This window comes from Garra rufa, chromosome 14 (genome assembly GCF_049309525.1).
Source record: "Garra rufa chromosome 14, GarRuf1.0, whole genome shotgun sequence".
Lineage (NCBI taxonomy): Eukaryota > Metazoa > Chordata > Actinopteri > Cypriniformes > Cyprinidae > Garra > Garra rufa.
The window spans coordinates 39475124-39488471 of record NC_133374.1 but is presented as its reverse complement, the minus strand read 5'-3'; the positions used below and the strand labels follow the sequence as shown (position 1 = coordinate 39488471).

General features: G+C 36.0%; 1 protein-coding gene across 2 annotated transcripts in view; it reads left to right on the top strand.

Annotated features, from left to right (window-relative positions):
• rsrc1 (arginine/serine-rich coiled-coil 1) overlaps nt 1-13348 on the top strand; it is a 209244-nt gene that overhangs the window by 110298 nt on the left and 85598 nt on the right. For both annotated transcript variants that reach the window (XM_073818386.1, XM_073818385.1), the window contains exon 6: nt 3873-3924. In XM_073818386.1, coding sequence (XP_073674487.1) covers nt 3873-3924 — 52 coding nt within the window. The remainder of the gene's footprint in view (nt 1-3872; nt 3925-13348) is intronic.

The window sequence follows — 13348 nt, the reverse complement described above, 5'->3', positions numbered from 1 at the left end:
ATCCCTTTCAATATTTTTACAGAGGGATTTGTTCATATATGATTTGCTTGATTTTATACATTTTATTCCCACAAAAATTGTAAAAAAAAAAAAAAAAAACATTGTTTCCTGCCTGTTTTTTCTGAATTATAGAGTGAAAAAATGAGACACCCAAATCCCCTCTGTAAAAACATTTGACAAAAAAGTCAAAAAAATTAAACAAGAATTTTGAAACGGACTTCATCCAGTTTAAATTTCTGTACTAGAAATGTATGCAAATGAGCACATATTTCATTAAATAATGCCTCATTTGCATATTTAAGTAGCATTTTAGAAAACTTATAATACAAAAAAAATGTTTGCAATTATCAATGTAATCAATCAACTGGGTAAGTGAGGTGATAACTATTAGTAATTGTTTTTACCCTATTCACCTGCAGTAGAATTCTGAGCTTCCACTTCCGTCATGAACTGGTCAGTGCTGTTAGTTAGGACTCCCACGTTGTGGGTTATGACTAGATTGGCTAATATCTGAATCTAGCATGGATGTGGGTGTCAACCAGTATTTTGTAGCTTATTTGTATTATATCTGTGTCAAATTTTATCAGCGCTCTCTCTCTTATTGCTCAGTGTTTGCCAGAATGAGGCCTGTCTCATAATTTGACAAACTTATCTAATTATTAATCCGCCACCCATTTGTCATCCTTTGAAACTAATTATATTTTTCTTCATATTGATGCTCGTTTTTTTTTTTTCCTTTCCCTTTTTTCCTTCTTGTCTAAACACTCGCTGGTGTAATATCTCCGGACACTTGCCTCAGGGTCACTTCAAACAAATGCAAATGCAATGGTAGAAATTTCATAATAAACTGTAACTAAGATGATTGCCCTGCCAGCTATTATCCCTCCATTTAAGTCGTGTGATCCGTCTGTTCTTCCGCCTCGTTATTGCGGCATGACTGGATGTTATTGTAATGGGAGAGAGAATAGAAGACGGCTTTGAATGGGAGGAGAGGGGGTTTATCTGAACATTCAATAATCCTTCCTTTATTTCTGTCTGCTTGATTGATGCCCCGAAACAGTCTGATATGCTTCTGATAACAATATAAAGGAGGGGAGAAAGAAAAAAAGAGAGAAAAAGTAAGAGGAGCGTGCTCAGAAAGACCAGAGAAGAGCGGCCCGTGTTTTTGCGGAAGTTATCGAAGGCGAGGTGTCAAAAAACGAGCAGATTTCCGAGAGGAGCTTGACGTGTTTGTCATCTAAGACACGGCGGAGTGACAGTCTTACATTAAAGCGGGTCATTATATTTCCCTGTCATCACCCCAAATGACATTTTTAGAAAGTGACACCTTTACAGTTTGATAAATCAAATTTATGCTGAATAATGTGCGTTAGCGCTGTCAGCGACACCCACGTTCTCCGAAGAGCTACGGTGAGCCTTGCAGGATCCACATTTAAATTTCATCCTATTAGCATTTAATTTCTCTGTAATCCTACACACCTTCATAACACCAACACACACCAGGCTCTCCCGCGTTACAGAGCAATCTATAGCCCTTTATAACTTCCCTCCCTCATCATTCTTCTTTCTTGACAATTAAGAGGCTGGAATCTAATAGTGGAGATATTGGAATTATATCCCAGCCTCTTCCAGAGCCACCGCACTGAAAATTTCGACACGTTTAGACCTCGTGCGCGTGTTTACACACACGCACACACGCGCACACACACACACACACGCATACACACGCCCTCGTGATCTGCTGGGATTTATCGTCATTTGTACATGACTGAAGATGTGATTTCCTCAAGAAAATTATTACTTTTAAGCCTGCCACTGAAGCTGTGCTGTTAAATGTGTTTATGTACTGTAGGCTGGGGCCATTCATTTATTTATTTTTTCAGAATGTTTGACGATTCAAGATAATGATTTAGATTTTTTTTTTTTTTTTAACGTTTGAACTAGTTGACTTTAAAACATGACTATCACATGATTCAAGTAACGTTCTTTGTGTTAAAACCTTTAAGAAAACTTTTCATGAAGTGATCAACATGTAAATGGACAACAAATTCACTTTCAAAATGAAGGTTCTTCATTGGCACGAAGAACCTTTACCATCCATGGAAACTTGCACAAGATGCACAAAATGTTCTTGAAAAATTGTCTAAAGATTGTTAAAAAATAACAACAAAAAAAAGAGATCTGGGGGCACTTTTCTGTCTTAAGGGGAGACACTGCAGGCAAAAACACTGTGTTTTTTTTTTTGGTGTTTCATAAATTTTTTTTCAGACTAGTGGAAGGAAAACACCCAAAAGATACTGTTAAGTGTTTCTTTTATAGCACTTTATCTATTTGTGTCGATAGATTTCAATTACAATACATATTTTTAAAGGCTGTTTTCTCAAAATGAGTTTTTTCTCCTACACTGAGCCATAAATCTCCACTTCAGCAGCTCTTACACACACCACACTTTACATTTTTATTCCTGTCTATAAGGTTTTTCCAGAGGGATTTGTTCATATATAATTTGCTTGATTTTATACATTTTATTCCTCAGAATGGTAAAAAAAAATAATTGTTTTCTGTCTGTTCTAAGTTTTTTCTGAATTATGGAGTGACAAAATAAGATATTCAAAATCCCGTCTGTAAAAACATTTGACTCTAATATGTCAAAAAAAAATTAACAAGAATTTTGAAACTGACTTCATTCAGTCATATACTAGAAATCTATGCAAATTTGCACATATTTAATTAAATAATGCCTCATTTGCATATTCAAACCTAACATTTTAGAAAATTTGTAATGCTTTTTTTCCCCCCAATTATCAATGTAATCAATTAACTGGGTAAGTAAGGTGATAACTATTAGTTATTTTTTTTACCCTATTCACATGCATTGTCTTGGGCCAATCTATCTTTTTGTAACTGACTTTAAGAATATATAACCAGTCTTTAGGAAAACAAGTTAGATGACTAACATGTTAAGACTTCACTAAACATTTCTTTAAGGAACCAGAAATTGTTCACCCTTTTTGGAAACCTTTATTTTTAAGAGCATTGCTAAATACCTTTGCAGAAAAGATGCATGAAAGCAAATATTGCACAAACTTGTCTTAAACGTTTTCTAAATGTTCAGAAATACTACAAATTATGAGAGAATATGCCAAAATGTAGAGATGCAGTTTTTAATATCGAGGCAAATTCAAATTTGTAAATTGTAAATACAAAAAAATGTACATTTGAATTTGCACTGAAACGAAATTGCGTTTCACACGTCCACGCCTCAGTAATTCAGTGCAAAAACTACAGAAATAAATAGCTAATAAATAAGAACACTAATAAATAAACTTAAATACAGTTTTGTGAAAAAGATACCAGCAGCTTTCAGCCTATCATCATCAAGCAAATATGAAATATCAAACATGCAGTTTTTCTATGTTTCTATGTCCGTCGTGTTTGCATGTTTGCATCTTGCATGAAACACCTTTCTAAAAACAAAAGAAAAAGAAGTTCAGTTCACGTCTCATAACCTTGTGTTTTCCTCGTTCCACCACTGCGTCTCTGGTTTTTCAACACAGAAACAGAGATATGTTTTAAACTACGCTCTTCATAGAACACCACACATGCCATGCGCTCAGATAATTGTTTTTCCTCTTAACTGTTTTCATTGTATTGTCAGCATGTCTAAATGTAATGTTTAATTCAAAACCACAGTTACTCTCTGATTTAATAACAAAAACAAAATCATGGCAAGACATTACAGTCAAAATCTTAAAAATCGCCCAGCCCTTATTTAGCACTTGACTATTCAGGTTGGAGTTGTCTTTTATTATCTTGTTTCCTCCAAATGCAGTGTTTAGACAATTTTCTAATGATCTTCTCTGTGGTTCTAGACTCCTGCAGAACAGGCCAAAGCTCGACTCCAGCTGGTGCTTCAGGCTGCAGGTACGACTGCTTTCATTCCTTTCACCCAACACTCAAACTAAGACTAAACTCAACTGTTTGCTGTGCTCACTCATTTTCTGGATGTGCAGTATAAGCCTGAGCACATTGTGATGGATTTCTCAAGTGATGAATGAACCAGAAAAGGCATATTTTGAACATCAGTTTGAACTGCTGTGAATGGAGACAGGAGAACTAGATGATGATTGCTGGGTTTAACATACTTCATTTACTAAAAAAGTTTTCATTTTGCTACAATACTGTACAGTAAACAATATGCCAGTGTATTCAAAATAGCTTGAACCTTAAAGGAATAGTTCACTTCCAGAACAAAAAAATCACAGATAATGTACTAACAACGTTGTCATCCAAGATGTTCATGTCTTTCCTTCTTCAGTCGTAAAGAAATGGTGTTTTTTGGGGGAAAACATTTCAGGATTTCTCTCCATATAGTGGACTTCTATGGTGCCCCGAGTTTGAACTTCCGAAATGCAGTTTAAATGCAGCTTCAAAGGGCTATAAATGATCCCAGCCAAAGGGAATAATAAAAAAAAAAGATATACTTTTTAACCTCAAATGCTAATCTTGTCTAGCTCTGCGTGAACTGTGCATTACGGTTCAATAAAGTTAACTGTATTGAACGGGACTGCACAGAGTATGCATGTGCATCGCAGAGCTAGACAAGATGAGCATTTGAGGTTAAAAAGTATGTACTTTTTATTTATTTATTTTTAGAAAATGACTGATCATTTCACTAGATAAGACCCTTCTTCCTCGGCTGGGATTGTTTAGAGCCCTTTGAAGCTGCGTTTAAACTGCATTTTGGAAGTTCAAACTCGGGGGCACCATAGAAGTCCACTATATGGAGAAACATTCTGAAATGTTTTACTCAAAAACATAATTTCTTTACAACTGAAGAAAGAAAGACATGAATATCTTGATGACAAGGGGGTGAGTACATTATCTGTACATTTTTGCTCCGGAAATCAGCTAGTCCTGTAATAATGCAGTTGTCACCTATGCACATATATGCATAAAAGTACCGCTTAAGTCTCCCTAAAATCAAACTAGTTTTCCGGTTTTGTATATTTTTAACATGCTGTAGCCCTCTAGATTCCCATATATCACTTTCATGTCTGTAAGATGATGTAAAAATCCAGAGCTCTTCAGAAACAGGAGATGACATTGTTCTCAACACTACTGGATTAAAGGATTTTCCAAAGCTAACAAAAAATATAAATGAGAATAAATGTTCATCATGTATGTCTAAAGCTGTGGAGGACATCAACACACTTCTAAAAGGGTCTCAAGATGACTTAAAATTATTTAAAATATGTACAGCTTTAACACAAGCTGAAAGTAAAGATAGAAGCTGACATCATATTTATTTATTTATTTATTTATTTTCATTTGTTCTGGTCTTGGAAAATCTGAATAAATGTGGAAATTTTAGAACTGGGATTTTTAGACCTGCAAAAGCCATGGGAATTCATAAAATCGTTGGACATAATGGATATTTCTATATGTTAAGTTCTAAATTAAATTATATATTACTCAATCATATTTTAGTTAAATATTTAATTAAAACTGCTGAGAAATTGCAATTTGTGAGTATAAATTCATTGCATATAAAGTGTGGGAACACTGAGTTTTTAAAAACTTGTAGAATTACGTAGTAAAACTATTTTAGTTATAATTATTTAATCTCACTTTAAAATATTATGACTCGTAGTCTTCAGAGGTGCAGGGCCTTTGAATGCACTTGGACTCAACATGTGGCATAAAGCATTGAAATGTGTAAAACATGCTCTCATTGATATAATCCAGTTTTCCTGGTCGGAGGCTTCCGTAAATATTTAGTTTATACACAGGGTTACATTTCAACTTCATTTAATGGTGCAGCGCTTGAAAATGTGGTTGTGTGCATACTTAGGACTAACTGGACTAAAGTGTGTCACACTGCTGCTGCAACTGACCCCAGATCTGCTCATGTGTGAGAGGAATATAAGCAGAAAGGCACATGCAATCACAATAAAGTAGTGCGGTTACATACTGCATGTGGAGAAGCCATACACACAGAAGTCTTAAAGACACAGTAGCATATAAAGTAGCCATGACTAAACTAAATATGCTTACTATGATCAAAGAAATGCTGAGCTGTTTTAGCAGTGTGTACGTGTGATTTCCAGTGCAGATCTCTCTACATGTCAAACTTGTGTTTCATCCTTTGAGCTCTGAATGCTCCCTTTGTGTGCTTTGATTATGCAGCAGATGTGACAGTCTGCTATTACTTTTTAAAGTGTGATCCTGTGTGTGTGTGTGTGTGTGTGTGTGTGTGTGTGTGCTGTGACCCAGCTGTCAGTCGTACAGGAAACATATTAAAGGGACCGCATGCCATACATCATCTAGCAACCACTCACCCATCAGTCCTGACACACACACACACACACACACACACACACACACACACACACACACACTGCTGCCAGTAGGAATAGACAGAAAGCACATGACAAAAACTGAATACCAGGAAAATTGAAGTCAAACATGAGAACATAGGGTCCAGCATTTCTAAGCAGAGGACATGTGACAGCAGCAGAAACACACATGAAGCATGCATCATAAAAAAAGAGTGAAATACACCTTTACAGTGATGCAAGATTTTTTTTTTTTTATCAGCAAATATGAATCCAGATTGAGTGACGAAATTCAGTTAAATGCTTTACTCATTCAACATTATTAAATAACAGTGTTATTGAAAAGTGTTTTTAGGAATGTTCCTGCACACAGCAAACCTGAAGGTTTGTTACTGTTTGACATTTGCATCAGTGCTGAAATGTTCTGCTCTCAAGATCTTAATGTTCTGTAGTATACATTTACAGTCAAAAGTTACTAATTAATTATTAACATTGTGCAGATTCTAAGTTACATAATCTGCAAAATGATGATAATTCTAACAAAACTAGAGTGATCATAAAAATTTAGTTATTTATTTTAATACGCTATTTTGCATAATGCATGTTTACATACGGTACGCAAAATAGTTTTTATATATTCTTGATTTTTAATACTTTGTATTGTCACCTGGATATATATGCACAGTTAAAGCTCTGTTAGTATTATCGTTATTAATGACACAGGTTGGTTAATTAATTAATTACTCTTCATTTTGTGTTTCCAGAAGTTTCAAGAACTGTATATGCTTCAGTAAACAGAGTAGGGTGGGAAAAAATATGATTTCATTTTTTTTTTTATCATTTTAGTTGAGCTAGATTGTTTTATTTATAGCATTACTTGTATTCATTTTAATAATTTTAATACTACATTTTATAACAGAAATGTGTGTAGATGTAGGTAAATTAGTTAACCACAATTTCTTTTGTGACTCCAAAAGTTTTAAAGACTGTATGATGTTCTTCAAAAAAGTTTTTTCCTTTTTTTTTCTCGGTTGAATTGTTTTAAAAGTTAATATCAATATAAAAAGAGGAGTTCACTTCCAGAATAAAATAAATCCTGATAATTTACTCACCCCTATGTCATGTCTTTACTCATCCAAGATGTTCATGTCTTTCTTTCTTCAGTCGTAAAGAAATTTATTCAGAAAAACATTCCAAGATTTTTCTCCATATAGTGGATTTCAATGGTGCTCAACAGATTGAAGGTCCAAATTGCAGTTTCAATGCATCTTTAAAGGGCTCTACACAATCCCGTCTGAGGATTACCTAATCATGTTGGAAATTTCACACGCGGCTAGTTCTTCTGCTGCGAAAGTTCTTCTGTTTTGCACAGACCGATCGTTATTTGTCTCAAGACCTCAATGTATCGTCACAAGCCGCAGGGTTTAATTTTTTTTTTTTTTCTGTGTATGTTTTTTTTAACCCTTAAAGATTTGGTAACCATTGACTGCCATTATATGACTGAATGCAACGAGTTAATCTTTGTTTGTGTTCTACTGAGGAAACAAAGTCACCTACAACTTGGATGCCCTGGGGGTAAACAGATAAACATCAAATTTACATTTTTGGGTGAACTATCCCTTTAATGCCAAAAAGTGTTTCAATGTTGAAAGGACAGTCTGCATTTCTGACTGACGGCCTGTAAGTATTTTTTTTCATATTTAAAGAATTCAGTACTGACTATTTTGAGCAGTGTATAGTAGTGCTTGTTGTTTCTCGTTCTACGATCGCAAATGCAGACATGGTGTAATGTTTACATGGCACAACACATTTCGTAAAAAGACAGTATGAGTCATAATCAGTAATTATGTCCCCAGTGGATGCAAAAAAATGTCTCGTTTATAATGGGTTTTATTGTTTCTGTCTCGTCGCGCTGAGAAACGGCATCAAAACATAAAAATAAGGGGTGTAACGTTTCCATCACACGCTTAAGGTATTCAGCCAATCACAATGCACCAGATAGCTGGCCAATCTGAGAACACCTCAGTTTCCATCAATGATAAGTTTTGTAAAAATCGAAGCATTTCAGAAAGGCAGGGCAGAGAGGAGCAACAATAATGTAGAGTATGTGGAAAATAATGTTTTTGAACGTCAAACCGCATAAACATATTGCATTACACCAAATACACAAATTAATGCTCTTTTTAGCAACATCGTAGAGATTGACCGATGTATCGTTTTTTTCCGATTAATCAGCGCCGATAGTTGATTGGTGGAACTATCGGTTATCTGCAAAAATCCATGCCGATAGTTTTTCTGGGTTGGGTCCGAAGCAGTGTGCACACAGTTTACTGTAGTGCATGTTTTCATATCATTATGAAGTGATTAATTGGTTGACTAGATGCTGCATTAGTGAAGAAACGACAGCAGTATTCTTTTGACCATTTGGTGATCAAATAAACTCTTGTAGATCACCGCTTGAATTGAACGTGACGCGTCCCGCCTGTGTGATACCAGATAGCTACGAGTTCTTCTAGAAGTAGAGCTGTACTTTTGCCAGGTGTGTGACTAAAATAGTTTGATTAGATAGTCACAAATGTTCTAGAATAGAAGCAGTTAAATTGCGAAAGTAGACAATATCCATGTTTGTAATTTCAATACTGTAGCCTTTGTGTAGATATTTAAAGATGGATTTAAAGTTCTTTAGCTTAACCATTGATGTAATGGTAATACTTCATAATATGAGTCCATCTGTAACATTAAGACTGATAAAAGCTGTAGAATAGAAGTATTGTTCCTTGTTAAAGTGTTAATTTCTTAAAGGGGTCATCGGGTGCAAAACTAACTTTTATATGTAGTTTGAACATTAATGTGTGTTGGCAGTTTGTGTGCACAACCACCCTACAATGATAAAAATACACCCAGTGTTTTTTTTTTAATCTTTAAAAGTAATATCCCTTTTTAAAATTAGCTCATTCTCAGCTTTTTGTTGTTGTGACGAAACACATTTGATTGACATGAGCGCCTTACCTTAGCCCCGCCCTCACTGAGCTGAAACAGTCCGACTCTGATCGCCATTGTGTGACATTGTGTAATGAACATAGCAGTTGTCATTTACTACCGACATCTGAGCCGCTGAAGATGCAGAGGTTTAACGTTACTTTTGTTTTTAAAAGGAAAGCGCTGATCCCGATCTACATATGCGTCTATGTTCGTGTGAATCATTCGTGATGCAGCTTCACCCACAGCAGAAGTGAGTAGAAGGGTTTTTTATGCATCTTTGAAAATGGCCTTCCTTAATAATGTGCTTGTTGGCAAGTTTCGCCGATAAACGTGGCTAAATGCGGCTAAAGTAAACATAATCCCATAGAGGGGCGGGGCGAGCAGAGCTCGGTGGCATTTAAAGGGGCCATGTCTTAAAATAAGCTGAAATTTTGACAAGGTATTACACAAAGGGTGTTTTTTTTACACTACTATTGAGAATTTTTAACCAAAGTATATTAGAGACTTTTCATTAAGACCCTAAAGATTCATATGAACTTGTGGAAAATGGGCATCCGATGACCCCTTTAAAAAAAAGTTGCTTTGTTAAAGTGCCCCTATTATGCCTTTTCAAATATGATATTTCATGTAGTGTGTCATGTAGCTGTATGTGAACATAAACTATCTGCAAAGTTGTGACACCGACAGTGCACTATAAATAAAGTTTTTGTCTAACAAAAAAAAGAGTCGGCTCACATTCGCCTAAACGAGTCGTCAGCAATTCGAATCTTTTTTCTGTTACGGCCACACGTCACGAGCTACACATTTGCGTAATGTCCGCACACGTTCAATTTCGCGAACAACTTGCCCGCCCACAAACAGTAGGCCTACCATTTTCACGTGGATTACATCATGTCAAGAAGACGCCCTGCGCTGTGACAGCCTGTGAGAGTGAATTTGTTTTACATGCCCTTCCGAAAGATGGAACTATCAAGAATGAGTGGTTAACATTAATTTTTTCAACACCTCAGCAGTCCAATGCCAATCTTGTGTTCGCGTCATTTTACTGATGACTGCTTTTCCAATCTTGGGGAGTAACGTTACAACGCGAGATTCACCAAACGCTTGGTTTTAAAAAATGGATCAGTGCCCAGTTTATTTGGACCGGCTTGCTCCTCTGAACTTCTACCTGTAAGTATGATTAATAATTGTATTTTCTAGCGATCGTTCAAAATACGTCTTTGTGTACGTTATGGTGTGTAACCCCGCACATACATGTCTTGGTAACCGGCTAACTTGCGTTTCTGTAGTTCTGTTGTTCAGCTGTGAGTGCAATGTAGTCTAAAAAGTCTTGTGATTGATGCAGCTTGACTGTCTGTCTGCCTTATTAGTTTAAGTAATGATAATGATAAACGATGGCTTAACGCAGTGTTATGGATTGTACAGTGTTGAAGTTCACAACGTAGAGATGTGTCCGGTTCGCTTACAAAAGCAAATTGCAAGCACTTTCCACAGTTAACATATTACACCCACTGAGAATCGTCCTGCTCCAGTCGTGCTTGCAAAACAGTTTCTTATCTATGTGCCACTTCAACCGTTTCATCGTCAGACTCCGGCTCGAATTGATAGGGTAAAATCGAGGCTATCTTTTCTATGCATTAACAGGTGGTCTCCGCAGCTGTCATTCAGTTATGCCAATGGGCGTTTCGTTTTGCGCTGTAGCGGTAGACCAATCCAAAAGGACTGCACCATCTGACCAATCACAGCAGTGAGGGCTCACTGAAAGGAGGGGTTTAGAGAGACTGATTCTTCGAACTGCTTCACACGAGTCGTTTACGAATCATTTAGAAACGGGGTAAAAATAAATCTAATTTTGGAGAAAACTAAAGTGTTTTTTGAACTTGCATACATGTAAACCTGTTTTAAGAGACTATTACAACAATATTAACTACCTTTAAAATGGCATAATAGGGGCACTTTAACAATAATGAACTATGAAATAACTGTAATGTTCAATATATATAATTAATATTAATTTTTATTCATTTACAAAATATGGTTCAGTAGGTAAATTTTTATTTAAATAGTAGAGCACTAAATATTTTCCATTCAGTAGCCATTTTAAAAACTATCGGTCAATTAATCGGTGTCCAGCCTAGTTATCGGTATCGGTAAAATCCAATATCGGTCGACCTCTAATCATAAGACTCCATTAAACAATTATCCTGTGGTGCCATTGGACGTTTGCTGAGGCCCTCTAGTGGGCCCCGTCCTCCTGATTGAGAAACACTAGCCTACAGGACTTTAACAGAAACACAGTCCCATTCCTCAACACAGTCCGTGTCTTGCCTTGTGTTCAGATCCAGAATCTGCAGACTTTTCTGGAGTCAGTTTGCACTTCCAGATGTGGTTCTCAGTGTTGATCTTTGTGTGTGTAACAGATTGTTTGATCAGGTTGATTGGTGTGTGACAGACTTGTTTTGCTGTGTTTGTAGGCATAGACCTGTCTGTTCGTTGGTAAAACGAAGCGTATCGTGTATGTAGTCGAGCGGTGCTAAACCAGCGAGCGGAGCGCTGACCTCCACCCCCATCTCTCTCGCGCTCAGTGTCTGTGATAGAGCAGATGTTGGTGGTTTTGGAATGGTAATGTCGTCTGACGGAGAGCCCTGCCATGCTTTAAGCCCTCTGTTCCTCTGTAGCCCCGCCAATCGCTTCTTTCCAGCTTTCTCTCTCTATTCCCTCGCTTTCCTTTTTCAGCGAGGTCTCCTGAGATCTCTAAATCCTGCCCCGGCGCTCTAAGCTGCCCCCTCCTCCTGTGTGTGTGTGTGTGTGTGTGTGTGTGTGTGTGTGTGTGTGTGTGTGTGTGTGTGTGTGTGTGTGTGTGTGTGTGTGTGTGTGTGATGGACTCCGCGAGTGTGTGTGAAACAGATCATCCCAGCGTAAGCTGCTCACACTCAATAGTGGAGGGGCCCCGGCAGACCTGTAATGAGGTCCCTTCTCTCAGTCTTTCCCTCGGCCTCCAGGGGCCCTGACCCCCCGCGGGCCGCCCTCTCATTGTGGCCTGCGTTTAAGACTCGCTCCACCTAAAAACCACACTCACCCGCTAATGTGTGTACAAACACTCTGTGGCTTAATAACGGACTGCTCATTTTGCTAAAAAGGATTGTGTTGATAGATAGACAGACACAGGCTGCTTGTTGATTCCTGTGTGGTTGTTTTTAGATTTGATTTGATTTGATTTTAGATTTGAATTTATTTATTTAAAAAAAAAATGTTGTCTGTTTGTTTTATTTGTTTTATGTGTTTGTTTGTTTGTTTGTTTTTTCCATTTTGCTAAAAAGGTTCTTACGGTCATGTTGAAAGATGCTGACAGACACAGGCTGCTTGTTAATTCCTGTTTTCAGATTTATTTTATTTTGTTTTTTGGTTGTTTTGTTTTATGTGCCATTTCAGCCTTATTTAATTTTTTTTTTTTTTTTTTTTTTTTCATTTTGCTAAAAAGGGTCATGTTGATAGAGGCAGACACAGGCTGCTTGTTGATTCCTGGGTGGCTTTTTTTAGATTTATTTTATTTATATATGATTTTTTAATTTTATTTTATTTTACTTAATATTTATTTTGTTTTATGTGATTTCAGCATTGTTTTGTTTGTTTGTTTGTTTTTGTTTTCATTTAGCTAAAAATGGTTATGTTGAAAGATTCCTGTGTGGCTGTTTTTAGATTTGTTTTATTTTTATTAATATTTATTTATTTATTTATTTATTTATTCATTTATTTTGTTTTATGATTTATTTATTTATTTTTATTTTATTTTATTTTTTTAATTATTTATTTTGTTTTATGTGCCATTGTTGATTCGTATGTGTGTTGAATTTAATTTTTTTATTTTAATTTTTTTGCAACATTTTGTTTTAATTTATTATTTTATTTTATTTTATTTCTTTAAATTTTTTTATGTGCTATTTCAGCTTCATTTCATAATTGACAGCTTCATAAAAACATTATATACATTACTAGTCAAAAGAAACATTCCTTATTGTTATTAATGT